Raw genomic sequence first — 14384 nt, 5'->3', positions numbered from 1 at the left:
ACGGATGGATTTTAAAACTTATTTTGCTGTTGAAGCCTTAATTCACGGAGGACGCTCGCCACTGATACATTACTGCATAAGTTACGTAATTTAACGTTATTAGGGAGTGAACACAAAAGACTATCTTTTAGCACAGATAAACAGAATTATGGCACGCTGCAGGAGGTTGTTTTTACCAAAATCCCAAACCACATCAGTTCAGCATACAGTAATATACAGAGCAACGGTAGAATGGAATTCACTTCCAAATCATATTACACAACAAAATAATAATAATAGTAATAATAATAATAATAATAATAAAATTATATATATATATATATATATTTTTATTTTTATTTTTATTTTTATTTTTTAAATGCTAATACAGAATAAGAGGAAGTAATTAATAAGTACTCTTTGGTGTGAGAGGGTCCCATGGACAATCAAGGGGGAATCAATCAATCAATCAAACAGCGCTGTTACGGCGTACCTGAAGTGGTAGGTTCCGTCCTTCTGGCCAAAGCCACTTCCAGGTACGAGGCAGATCCCTGTCTCCTCCAGCATCTTCATGCAGTAAAACATATCTGGCTGCTGACCATTGTCCTAACAGAGAGGAAAAGAAACATTATAGAGCCATTTGAGACTTCTGTCTAGTAAAAAGTATTTAATCAGGAACTTAGCAACTTTTTCTTTGATAGGTGCTGTTTTGCTTTGACTATAAGCTAGAACACTGTGACTTACAGTATAACCTTCATACTAAAAGAACTGTACTTTTTTTGCAGCACTCCCACTGAGCTGCTTTCTTTATTATTTTTATTCGACTACATTCTGTTTTTGATTCATTTTGTAGAAAATCAAACCCATTTACACCAGAATGGGACCAAATTAAAGCAAAAACAGTCCTCCAGAGCTGAGTAAGGACAAGACATTCCCTTCAGCAGTATAAAGATAACTGAAGGTTAATAAAACAAAAAGTTTATTTACAAGAGTATTTATTTGAGGTCAGATTAACCTCAAGCATATCTAATTTCCTCTAAATCAAACGCTTTTATAAAAATCTGTTTTTTAAAGCACCTCTGTCCTAGAATTGGCTAAACATTGAGATGAAGAACAAGCTCAATGGACTGCACAGCGGCTCTATTTAAACTGCCAATGGTGATGTTGGCAAGAGTGTCTTTATGTGGTTTCTGGGGAAAAAAGCACAGCCACAAAACAAAGGAATGCTACAATTGTGTGATCAAGATGGTGAGCAGAGTCACTGGGATTGATCGGGTGTCAGGAGGTCAGCTTTACTCTGACCTTATCCTCTGTAAGGCTAATCAGATTCTCAGTTCGGCTCATCCGCCCTCTCTGAAATTCCTACTGAGCAGTCAACCTCGGGACAGAATTGAAACCACAAACCATTGGAAATCATTTGTTCCCTTTAGCAAACAGGGAGGTGGAGGCACAGTGTACTGGACCTGGTTAAATGGTTACCTAATCCGGCATTGTGTAGAATGTGAGATGTGTGTTTAATGCCACGGTCACAAAGCGGGTGGAGAGGATGAGTATTATTGAATTAAGGGGAAAATAATAATAATAATTGGCCAGAATAATAAGTATTACATAAGTGAGAGAGTTGAGTAAAAAATCTTGTATAACTACAATCCATTTTATCTCTCTCTTTTTTTGCTGCTTCTGATTAATGCAATTTCCTTGAAGCGACAATACAGTCAATCTTGAATCACAGAAAAATGTTTATAAGAGTAGGTTAAGGACTAACCGTGGCCTCTTTGACGGCCTTTTCAGAAATGGTTATGCGAGGGAAGGAGTACATGGCACCCTGCACAGGATTGCAGCTGATGCCTTGCACCGTATTGAGAACCTGCTCTGTAAGCTTGGCCTTCTCCGCTAAGGCACTTAAGGTGGCTGTGCGCTCCTGGATGAGGGAGAGAGAATACAAAATAAAGCAAAAGGGAGAGGTTACAAAAATCAGGAAACACCAGCAACACTGTTTTTGATGCCAGGGATTGGCTTGTACTAGAATAATACTGCCAAGCTCAAGAAGGTCTGGAGAAAATCTTAGCCACAGAAATTGTAGAAAGGGTTATGTTTCACTGCTATTAAGTCGTCCTCTACCTTATTTTATTAGCTGAAAGTGAAACAATGACCCATAGAATCTCTGGGATTTTGTGCTTGAATTTCTCCAGACTTCTGTGAGTTCCACAAGACGAATGGCCATGCCAGATATTGTACAGTAAGTGTAAACTGAGATCATAAGAATGCCATGAGTTACACAAAGAATCGTTTTACACCCAAGATAATTTCACACCTACAAGAGGGTTTTCATAAGTAACTTATGCTACTAAATAGAAATGTTCCAGAGCTGCTTTGTGCATGATGTAACTCATAATACAAATAACATTGTGATACATTAACCATGATAATAACTGTAGTAGGATTACAGCAATTCGGTGTTACAAGACAATCTTCTACGAGACATCACATCAAGTTAATGGGATTTTTTTTATTAAACTTATTTTTTTCACTGTTTATATGTCTCACCTTAAATATCATATTGTTTTAGATGTTTTCAGTGTGTTAAAATTAGTTATATAAATAAATTAAAGCAAACAAAAATCAAATTGCAGGGAAAAATCAGTGTACTGATTATTTCAAAGAGACTGTATAATGATACTGGTGTCAGGGTATTCATAATATACAAGAAGAAATCAGTATATTGATGTATTAATTAATTGTCCCACCCCTACAGAAAATAAATTATGGCTATGGGACGTAGACTGTGTACCTTGATAAAGTTTTCATATGAAGGTTCGCCAGGCTGTGGAGGGTTGACCACCAGGTCCATTAGAGCCTGTCCAGGAACCGGAGGACACAGGCGGACAGACACAAGCTTGGTCAGCTGGGCCTTCACCTCATTGTCCATGTTGATGATCTCCATGTAGCCTCCACGGAAGCCGCACCTAAGAGGGAGGGAGCAGACAAAAATTATGTAAGAAAGAAAAAGAAAAAAGACAGCAAACACAAAGAAATAGTTGTCAATCTTACAGATTTATCCCAGCATGAAAGAAAAATGACTTACTCTCCCATGTAACATTTAGAGGTGGAGTGGAAAGATACCAGCTCCACTGTATTTGAGTACTCTGGCCCCATCTCAAACAGAACCTTCTTAAAAGAGTGGAACTGGCATCCATCAGCATACACATTATCCTGGTACACCTGGGAGATAAAGATAGAATGACAGATGTCACTGGTCTGCAGAAAACAATAAAGCAGGTAGATGTTAAAAAGAGATGCGGGAGACGGTACCTCATCAGCCATGAGGAACAGACGTTCCTTTGCTGCAAATCGGATTACATCCTCAATGCACTGTCTGCTCTGAACCTGACCTGTGAACGGGAGGGAGGCTCATTACAGAAAAAGGTTTGAAATGGTGACGAGGCAGACAGTTATGTCAATTTGCTGCCATCTAGTGGCTCTTCTACTCCAGCTGAGCAACGGACAGCCATTCTTAGGTTCTGTGATGACAACTGAGCTATCTCCATAACCATAGGCCACACTGTGCAGTTGAAAGCCCAGATAAATATATATCTCCTGAAACTGACACAACTGGATAATCTTGACTGCTGAACATATGTGTAATATGTGTAATGACAAATACAACCTAGTAGTTACTACCTAACCCTAAAAAATGAAGGAAACTTTACCAGTGGGGTTTCCAGGGTTGATGATGCACAGGGCTCGGGGGTTGCAGTGGCGGCGAGCTTCGTCCAGGGCGCGCTGCAGCTCGCTGATGTCCATACTCCAGCACTTTTCCTCATTAAGGTAATAGTTGACCTGCACGGCGCCCAGCTCAGCCAGCGCAGCCGAGTACAGGGGATACTGAGGTATGGAGATCATGACGCCTGTACGGGTCGCACCCTCGCCACACACCAGCAGCTTCAGCATGGTCTAAAAGTGAAGGACAGGCAGGTAAAGAAAGATATGTCAGCTCAACAAATTTTAGAATGATATACACACAGCAGCAAGAAGGTACACAGTAAAGGGTTGGAAAATATAAGTTTTCTCAAATCTTTGTTGCTTTCTGGACAGTTGTAACTCTACAAACTATTTGAAATAAAACACTATGAAAGGGAAACATCAGAGATAGCCCATAGATAACATATGACAAGGGGCTGTGAGTGGATAATACCAGGCTATTAAAAGTGTCACAAACCAACATGTTTGGGCATCAGGGATACAATTTTCTCTTGAACAGATGCTATTTTTTTGTCTTCACAAGTTGCAGCTTGTGTGATTTGTCACAACTGGAGTGCTACATTTTATTCCTATTTCTTTTGGGGAAATCAAACATACAAACATACATGTTTGGGAAGTGCAACAGGGACAAAGTCAGTTTAACAGATAGGAGATGATTTGTACCACAATGCCATCGCTGGCCCCTGTGGTGAGGTAAATGTTGTCTGGGTCACAGGGCACACCGCCATCCCTTCGCTCAATGTAGCGGGCCACATCCTGGCGCACAGAGTCTATTCCCTGACTGGCACTGTAGGAACCTAAGGGAGATTTATGTGGAGACAATACAAGTTGCTGTGACAACTTAAAAACTTTAAGACACCAAAGCAAGACCAGAAAGCATACTTTAACACACAAGGGGCGTATAAAGAGAGTGAAGGTGATAATTAGCACCTGGGGTTATACAAAGCTGATTGTGCTTGCACAGAAGACCAACACACTCATACACACCCATACTGTTCCCTCCACAGGACTGCAGAATGCAGCGTGCTCTACTTTTAGCATCCTCTGGGAATGTGCTGTCATTCAGCAGTTCAGGGTAGGAGCAGAGCGCCAAGACCTTGAAACAAAGAGAGGTGTGAGTGTAAAGAGTGGAAGGACATTGTGCAAAATCCTGCACGGATAACTGCATAAGACAGGAAAAAAATGATTGACAGCATCTTAGTTAAATAGACGTCAGTTTCAAATTAGTTTAATAGACGTCAGAGGAGAGGTTCTATATCTATATTTAGATGAGAAATTGGGGGAAGGGCTGAGGAGCAGACCTGTCGGAAGAAAGTGATTGGCTGCTGGCCCATAGCATGGGCATCGCCAATGTTGGCCTTGATGACCTCAGCAAAGGGCTTCTTCATTCCCTGCAGAACATAAACACAACATACACACATGATTATATATCTGAAGTGAAAACGTGTGAACAATGAGCAGTTTGTCACTTTGTGCAGAAGAAATAATAGATTTTCTGAAATGTACATTGACTGCCCATTAACAAACCTGACTCAAACTGTCAAAGAGAATGGGGTTGGCTTAGAACCCCCCACTGCACAACAACTTTGACACTGCACCTACACGCAGGCTTAAAGACATATATAGCTTTTCCATAAACATTTAGGCCACAAGAGGCTGAGAGATCAACAGCTGCTGCGCAGCGGGTTTGGAGGTTTACCTAAAACCACTTCCAGGGATGAGTTATACGGTCTGTTGGTTATACTGAACTGCTGACTTTCCTGCACCGAATGTATAAAGAAAGAAATGGTGGAAGTTAAAATCTTCACCAAGGTGAAATTTGGAATAAATTTTTAGCTATACCGTGCCTTCTGTATCACATTGCCTATCCCAAATGTTAATCTTTCTGGACAAAATTTTGACAAAATAAATTAAGGGTTAAAATAGACTCTCAGCTCCAGGACTACATGCATAAAGTGCTTCCAAATGGGCAGGTTGACTCTTAGATTTTGCTGGTGAGAAAAAGAAAATGTTCATAACAGCACATTTTAAATTTTAACTTTTTTAGCTTTATGTAAGTTCTCATTTGATCAAGTCAGTAATTATACTAGTGCGATTCTATTTTTCCTCCAGTTACAGGAGAACTCCATTAAAACATACCCTGTGAAGTTTTTTTTTACCATTAGTGGCACTATGGAGCACTATTTAAAGAGTGAGTCCATTCATGAGCATGTGCACAAGGAAGGGATGTGCAAAAACTGTGAAAATAAACAAAAAAACTCCATAGGGTAGCTTTAATTTTCAGGTTTCCAATGAAATTCCACAAGGCAGATTTTCTAAGTAACAGTAAATAATGTAAAGGTCCAGTGTGTAACATTTAGGAGGATCTTGGAAGAAATAGAATATGATATTTATAGGTATGGTTTTATTAATGTATATTGAAATGCCGGAAAATGAGAATGATGTTGATTTTTATCTACAGAGTGAGCAGGATGCCATGTTTCTACAGTAATATTTTAGGCAAAGGACTTGAGGGAGGTTACAGTGCAGCACTATAGCAGAGGCCATTTAGTAAAAAACAATTTAGCCTTGAAGTACACTGTTTGGGCAAACATAGGAACAAAGTTTCAACCTGTGCAAACTATCTTATCGTACTGATACCATTAACCTTCTGACACAGAAACACACAGACATACATTACACAAGGGCTTTTAACTTCCTTCAGGGTAGACAGAAAAAGAACAGGAGGTATGACAGCACAGCAGCAGTAAACGTCACCTCAACAATAATTAGCAGAATATATTACCAAAATAAAAGTATTCATTTACTGTCGCTGGGGTCAATGATATAACGTTTCTGAAATACGATCTCTTAAGCAGCTGAGACCACTGACAAACAGCAATGCGGACAGACACGTGCACATATACAAGCAAGCACACACACGCTGGTAACACCAGATGTTGGGAACAGCGTGACACTGCAGAGAAGCCACAAGTGGAATTGCACGCTGATACCCTGCGGAAATCAAAACAGTCTGTTTGTTTGATTTGTCCAATCCAGTTCAGATTTTAAGCCTCTCTCTCTGGCTCCCTCATTGGTCGCATACTAGAGGCGTCTCTCTGTCTGGACCAATAACAATATACGTGGTGATTAACACCCCTAGGTCAAAAGTACCGCCCATTCATGATGAGGGTCTTTCAGAAACACTCTGACCTCTACCCCTGGGAACCAACTCAAAAAGGCTTGTGCTTTTTGTCTTCCACCACTGATGAAAACTGCCCAGCAAACAATGCTTAAGTACCAACAGAAGGTGAAACTGTGCTCTTGATGTACAGCTCAGGCAGTATTTCTTTTTACTTCCAAGGCTTTACAAAAGAAACGTTTCAGTTAATAGCATACCGCAAAGCTGAAGGATACTAAACCGAGATAAGAAAATTCACTTTGCAGCCAGAAAGTTGATGCCACATGCACTCAATATTCAAATCAAAGCATTTGAACTGCAAACCCATCATGGATTCAACAATGGAAAACATTTTTAGAGTTTTGCATTTTGCTTTTCATTCTGGCTGAATATGTGGAAAGAGTCTGTCTATGGTCTGTCCCTGTAGCAACTCTCTCAAAAAGGTCCCCATTCACCGTCAGCTCGCTACTTATTAGGACAAACAAAGACCTCAATGTAATAACTGCGTGAAGCCTTTATCTGTGCACTTGTTAAATGGTACAGTAATTTAGTGCAAAGTCTTGTTTCCATTCCCCATTTAGAAAATCTGCAAAACAACAACCAACACAGGTTTAGCATAAGGGAAACAAACAAGAACAAGGCTGCACTTGTTGCTGTAAATTAAGATCCCAGTTCCCCAAAAAAAACAAAAAAAGAAAACAAGTTGTGTAGGAAATTGGAGTAGAGGATCACAGTGTGCGTTCGTGTGTTTAATTCACTGACAAAAGTGAGAATACCTCTGTGACCTGTTTCCCAAAGTAACCCAACCCCGTCCAAACTGCAGTTTGAAAGGAAGGTGATTATAAAATGAACGGGAATCTGTTTTTGACCAAAGAGCAAGGACAGTCCAGTGCTTCTGCAGAACACAATGGGAGGACTGTAGATGATTACTCGGGGTACATTTTTGCCTTCTGGCTGGGTGCTGCACTATTGAAAACACTGGCAGCTGAACAGTCTGCAGTGAGTGAACAAACTTGCGGTGCTTCCCTTGTCCTACATGTTAATGTGATGAATAAAGGATTCATTAGCAGCTGTAAGATTATTCTCTTCTTTATCCTACCCTTTAATATATCCTGACAGTGTTTTACCAGCTGAATCCAGCTGCAATTTCTTCTGCTTTTTGAACATCCAAATATCAATTAGATAATGCCTGAACTCTTGTTTGGTCAAGAAGAGAATAGATATCCTATAGAGAAAGGGGGTCAGCTGCAGATAAACACTGGCCAAAGCAAACATGACATAAAACATAAAATCCATGGTGCCAGTGGGCCATCTGCTTAAAAAGGCCACCACTGTCATTACAGTCCCTGCTGGACGATGCTGCTGCCGCCTTTCACCTGTGCAAGAACCTGTTCGCATACTCATCCCTTCCTGAGCAAAGCACTCAAGAGAAGACAGTTTTCACACCAGACTGCACTTGGTACACTAACAGCTGGTTGCCACATCACCATAAACCATGCAAGAGGAAGGGATCGAGTAGATTTTTTTTTGAAGAGAAATGCACAAATGGTCTGTATTTAAGGAAATAAACTCAAATATATTGGACAAAAACAAAATCAGTTTATACTGTAGATTAAAAAGAGCTGTGCTGGACAGAAGAACTGAAAACTTGATATTCCTAAATACTTCTCTACTTTTGGGAAGACCATTCGCTACAGAAATAACACTCTATGCTTGCCTACAGCTGTTAAAATGAAGGGTACAACAGTGATCAGCCTTGAAGGTTGGACAAAGGAGATAAAGTGTAGCAACAGATATGTTCATCACTAGTATGTCAAACAGTGAGCTACAGATATAAACAGGACAGAAAAACAAAGTCTCTGGCTTAGAATATGTACTTTTATCTCTGAGGATCCCTCCATAAGTAACTGTGGTTTAGAAACAGGGGGGAGGGGGCTGACAAAGACAATTTAATAACATCAAGAATGGCTTAAGAACAGGTTAGAAATTAACATCAAGCAGAGAACTATCTGGATTACACCGTCTACAGTTTGTGTCATGATAAACCTCCTCAGGAATCACTGACTAGCTGATGGACTTTGATAGGAGGGTGTGTAAGCAGCAAAGCAACTGATAACAGTTTTCTTTTGGGATAAAGTTTAGGAGGTAATAGTGAGAGCATAAGCAGGAACGGAAACCTGCTGATGTGCAATTATATCTAGTGAAAGACACACACACAAAAACACAAGCATTGAATAAGCATGCAGAGCCCCTTTTAAACTGAATTCAATGTGTCAAGGTTCAAAGAGATGAAGAAGAAATGACTAGAAATAACTTTATTATAACAAGTCCTGGCAGGTATGAGTCCTAACAGTAAAATGGCTTTTGGATTGATTGGTGGAATAATACATTTCTTCTTGTTCTACAATCTTTTAGGCACAGTATGAGCAGAATAAGCCTATAACTGGCAAATAAAATGCATTTCCTATGCACAGATGAGGAATTAGGAAACCTGATATGGTCCATTTACATGCACACATATATAGATACCAGAGATCAGACTGCTGTACAAACCTCAGAGAGCTCCCTCTCTAGCTCCACAGCCCGCTGCACGATGGGCCCCCGCACCGCGTACTCCACCTTCTTCACCGTGGGGTTCATGGTGTCGATGGTCAACACCTTGGCCCGGGACGACACTCCGTTCTCGGACATTTTCTCTTTGGGGAGCCCGCGCCGCGTCGCACTCAGACTCGATAAAGCTCTGCCGGGAGAGGAGGACAGAGGGTGAGAGGTCAGTGAGCGGACCCTGGGACGACCACCAACTCCACCAACACCACCACCACTAACACCGCAGCCGGCCCGCCGCGCTCCGCTGCAACCGGCAAACAATTCGTTTCCACCCTGGCTTAAAAGCAGGACGTTTCTGGGTGACAGCAGCTGCATCCGTGTGGCTGACATGTTTACACCGCCTTCTGTCTCTCAACAAGTTGTGGGACTTTTCAAACGCGTCTGCTGCGGTGCAACGGAGACCTGCACCACACCGGTTGCTTCACTCGAGAAAAGTTGTGCAAGTGAAGGCACCACGCTCCTAAAAATGACTCAGACCTCGGACCTTTGGACCCTTCAGGGGTGGGAGGTGGAAGTGCTAAAGGAGGCTTCGACAAAATAGTGATTGAAATCCCAGGATGTTCCTTCTGGCTCTGTCAGCATCCACATTACACTGACTAAGCTTTTCGCTCTGAAGTTTTGGAGTTTGTTCCCTGCACACATGGCAACCCTAGAGCCAGTTACCCTCCCCCCTTTGTGTGGCTTCATGTAAACTGTTATCCCACCCCCCTCTCTCTCTCTACCTCGACCCCCGTTATCCTACGCACCGTGAGGCTGTCAATCAGGTCCGGTTCTCCGGTTACTGAGCCGAAACTGCTTTGGACGACTGACGTGGCTCAGAGGTAAACAAACAGTGAGCCGCTGCAGCTTCCAACCTTTTACTGAGCTCACCGCGCTGCGTCCCGCTTTCTCAATGCTCCATGCGGGTTTGGGAGGAGACGATGAATTAGTATATGGTGAATTAAAATGCTTGTGAACGCTCCTCCTATCTCGACTGGAGCCCCACTTAGGTTACCCTCTATTACTCCATTATGTCACCTTATCTTCTATTAGGGGCTTTATTTCTCAGAGGTTATTGTTCAGTGTTTTGTGTCTGCATTGTTTATAGTCCCTCGATGGGGGGGTCAGACAGGAGGAACCAGGTTAAACTGGGATGGCTCTGTGTGTGTGTCATGTACTCTCCTCAACCACAGGAACCTATACACACAAACTGAGCATGAAGAGAAGAGCATCTGTGATTAGAAACCGTGTACTGGGGATGTTACTGTGACTTTCAGTGCCTTCGTATTAAAATGTAAGACTGGAGAAATCTAAAAACAACACAAAATATTTAAATTATCATTCCACATTCAAGTGTTCATTCAATAATGGTGTGTGTGGTTGTCAGCAGTTATTATTATAGCAATATGTGGCGCAGAATACACAGAACATTGTCGTTTTTAGTTTTTTTACATATGTAAAGTGTGAATTATTCAACTAAATTACTGACAGATGCTTTTAGTTACACTCTCTCTGCCTCATAGTTGTCAAGAAAATGTCTGAGATATGAAAACACGTTATAAAAATGTTACTGGCTAGTGGATTAGATCTCATCTGCAGTTGCACAGCCCTCAAGTTTTCCAATGAAACGTTCAACCGTTAAAGCCCAAAACAGTATCATTATCACATTAGTGGTGCAAAAAATGACTGAATGGACCATTGAACGACACAAAGACGCACAAAGAGCAACCAACTATATTTAGGATTAAAAAAAACAGCACAAACAAATAAATAATGTCAACATTACTGAAGCAAAACGATTCCACATGTCAGAGCAACAAACAGCAGGCACTTATTCATCCCAGTGTTACAGTTTCACATGATTCTCTTAAATGTTGGAATACGGTGCAGTCGTGGTGATAATGTTCAGTAAATCTAAGCAGCATTCGTGGCTGTGAGAGAAACAGTGAGGTTGGACAACAGTGATTTATCTTCTTCTTGAATGGAAAACAAAGCTCAAAGCAGTTCACGTTGGTAGGACGTTGTTTTCATATTTTCATCAGCATTAAATTAGTAGTTTAGTAAGAATACCTGGTGAGACCATTAACAGTGAAACCCTTTTGCATTGTACATCTCTTACCAGTGGTCAGTTAATCATTATAAGTCCAAAAGATGGATTATTTTATGTTAGTCGTCATGTAATTATCATGCATGAATAGCTATTCACGTGTGAATGAATATATTAACAGGTTAAAGGTTGTGTGTTTACTGAAACTTAAGCTGTTACAACAAAGTAAGTTGTTTCAGTTAAAACCCAGTGGCTGTAACTATATCAGAAAGAGTCTGCGTGGCCACCGTACGCAGTGCGAAGGTGGGCACTGACAGCGGGATGAGCAGGTAGAGCTGGTGCTGTGGCGTCTGAAGTCCGAAGCTTTTGCACTCTTCTGTAACGAGGTAGCACTGCAGCGGCTGGTGGGAGAATCCGAGGACAAAGTCTTCGGCGGCGCCTCTCTGAGCCGTCTCCTCTGGGGACACACACAGAGTCTCCTCCTGGGAGAAGTAGCGTGTCGTGCTGAAGATGTAGAAGAGCCTCAGTAGCTCCCAGCAGCGGGCCTTGGACGGTACTTCAGGGTCACCAAGCAGATGATTAGTCCGCACGCAGGAGACTGAGCGACGGGTCTCACGGTTGATGAGGAGAAGTGCCAGCACATCAGGGCGCAGCGAGACCGATCCTGGTAAGCAGCGCTCTCCAACAGCCAGGCAATCCCTGAGGGTCTCCACCAGGGGCGTCCAGAACCGAACCACCAGCCCGCTCTCAGCTCTGTGCAGGGTAGGAGTCGGGCCACACAGCACGCACACATCTGCCCCGGGGAGCAGCTGGAAGCGGAGCAGGCGGTGGGCCACGGTGGGGCTGCCCTGAGGAAGGAAAACTGGGTAATCACAAGAGGTGGACCCGGAGGCAGAGAGGGAGCGCATCAGGGCAGAGAGCAGCACCACTTCCTGCGGTGCCAGGCGCCACCACTTCTCAGTTGCCGCAGCGACCCGCCCGTGGACGATGAGGCAGCCAAATTCACTGTCCGCAGCCTGAGCGAAGCCATCCACGGCCTCCTGAAGAAGAGTGGGGTTAGGGGGCAGAAGGGAATCAGCGCAGTGTGTTAGGTTACCCAGAATGCCACCTTCACTCCCCTCCAACAGCTGATCTATTAAGCCGAAGCAGGACCTCAAGTCCCTCTTCAGCCTCTCCACATTCCTGACACTGGCCAGCTCATCCTGCCCCAACACCAGCACCATGCAGCTCCACACATCCTCCAGGAGGCGCTGTAAGCGGAGCTGCTCCCCTCTGCTGCCGCCTGCACCTCCACCTCCAGTCACAGCGATGAGCATCACGCTGTCCTCAAACACCCTCCACACCACCTTCCCGCCGCCCTCAGTCTCGCAGGAGGACAGCGCTGCTCCCTGGCCACCCCCGAACATGTGGACGCCGTTCAGGGAGCCGATGACGGAGAAAGGCAGCTGCTTGGAGACTCCTCTGGTGAAAAGCGGAACCCCGCTGCTGGCGGTGAGGCAGAGGAGCTGCGTTGAGCCGTCCTGGAGCATCATGGTGGGGGCTTAACGAGCTGCCTGTGGTTCACACCTCTCTCAGCCGCAGAGTTCTTCTTGAAGCTTTTTTTTTTAAACTAAATTATTCGCTACTTCAACTCAAAAACGTGAACTTATTACATCAGTGATGGTGAGCGCCTCCGTTAGCTGTTAGCATCTTGTTAGCGTTAAACCATGAACCGGGTACAAACGAGACAAACGATAGCATGCAGCAAAGCAAGCGTTATTCATATATATTTATATTTATATATATATATATATTTATATATATCATGGCTGGAGCTCACACACATCCACGCACCTTAGTTACCTAACTGTGTTTAACATGTTAACAAAACAAGTTACCGTCGTTTCCACAGTAACGATGTCCCATGATTCTTTCCTAACCGGCGAGTGCAGGTTCATCCGGCTGGTCGAGTTGCAGTTGTTATTTTCGAGCTCCGTTAAACCCTCTGAAGGAGCGGGGCAACAATACCGACCTGGGTTCAGTCTCCGGTGTTCATGGGAGTGGCGTTCACCATCACGGATTTGACTCACTTCTCGCGAGAGTTGAACCGCGGGAACACTAGCTGGCTGGTGGCGCTGCTTTATTATTGTGTGTGATCGATATGTAAATTAATCGGCTTTTTGTTTTGATTATGACTAACGATGAGACGTAAGTAAGAGTACATTTACTCAACTAACACTAGTGTAATATAGAGTATTTTAATTGTATGTTACTTTATACTTCTACTCCCTGGAGCCCCACTATGACACAATGAAATAATCATATGAATAAATAAAATATAGGCTACACAGCAAAAGAAACATTCAATCTTATTTTATCATTTTGATTTTGACTTATTAAATTGGATTGTTTTTGTAAGTTTATTTTCTAGGTTTCAACTTTTTTTTTTTTTAGGATAATGTGGGTGATCAATAGGCCAGGGGTGCCAATTTTCATGGTTCCATGGTTTATTTTCAGTTTATTTAAGTTATTTTAAGTGTTGGTTTTTAATTTGTGCTTTTCCAATAAGACCTTTATTAAAATCTGTTTATTTTAACTCACTTTCTTATCACTTTTACTATTTTCGTGAGCTGATAATGCAAGACTTACTCATAAAATGAGTATATTTTATATTTAGTCTTTTACTAGAATAGAAAAACTACCCATGATCCATAACATTATTTATGTAATACATTTTTTCTGGTATTTAGTACACTGGCTGCCTTCCAGTGGATCAAACAAATTAGAAAAATACTTTTTGCTGCTGTTTTTCTTTTTAAATCTCTGTATTGAAATACAAAACTAAGGAAATACAATGACCTCAGAGCAAAC

The 14384-nt window shown here is 42.3% G+C and overlaps 2 protein-coding genes across 4 annotated transcripts in view; both read right to left on the bottom strand.

Moving 5' to 3' along the window:
- The window catches only part of gpt2l (glutamic pyruvate transaminase (alanine aminotransferase) 2, like), a 14258-nt gene extending 708 nt beyond the window's left edge, over window positions 1-13550 (bottom strand). The window contains exons 1-11 of one of the 3 annotated variants that reach the window (XM_035670625.1): window positions 13412-13550; window positions 9455-9641; window positions 5043-5132; window positions 4729-4837; window positions 4405-4538; window positions 3690-3933; window positions 3292-3371; window positions 3065-3201; window positions 2771-2945; window positions 1745-1900; window positions 473-585 (exon numbers count right to left, since the gene is read on the bottom strand). In XM_035670625.1, the coding sequence (XP_035526518.1) occupies window positions 473-585; window positions 1745-1900; window positions 2771-2945; window positions 3065-3201; window positions 3292-3371; window positions 3690-3933; window positions 4405-4538; window positions 4729-4837; window positions 5043-5132; window positions 9455-9592 (1376 nt within the window). In that variant the 5' untranslated portion in view covers window positions 9593-9641; window positions 13412-13550. Of the gene's footprint in view, window positions 1-472; window positions 586-1744; window positions 1901-2770; window positions 2946-3064; window positions 3202-3291; window positions 3372-3689; window positions 3934-4404; window positions 4539-4728; window positions 4838-5042; window positions 5133-9454; window positions 10194-10254; window positions 10408-13411 lie in introns of those variants that run through there. The other 2 variants (XM_035670626.1, XM_035670624.1) reach the window with 2 other exon arrangements.
- fuz (fuzzy planar cell polarity protein) lies at window positions 11242-13404 on the bottom strand. The gene has a single exon (XM_035670627.1). It carries the CDS (start codon window positions 13064-13066, stop codon window positions 11774-11776), a length of 1293 nt encoding a protein of 430 aa, XP_035526520.1. The 5' UTR covers window positions 13067-13404; the 3' UTR covers window positions 11242-11773.
- Window positions 13551-14384: the final 834 nt, after the last annotated feature.

This window comes from Morone saxatilis, unplaced genomic scaffold, assembly GCF_004916995.1.
Source record: "Morone saxatilis isolate NCDOM2014 unplaced genomic scaffold, NCSU_SB_2.0 Contig23, whole genome shotgun sequence".
NCBI lineage: Eukaryota > Metazoa > Chordata > Actinopteri > Moronidae > Morone > Morone saxatilis.
Note: the sequence above shows the minus strand (reverse complement) of the source record. Positions and strands in the feature narration are given on the sequence as shown.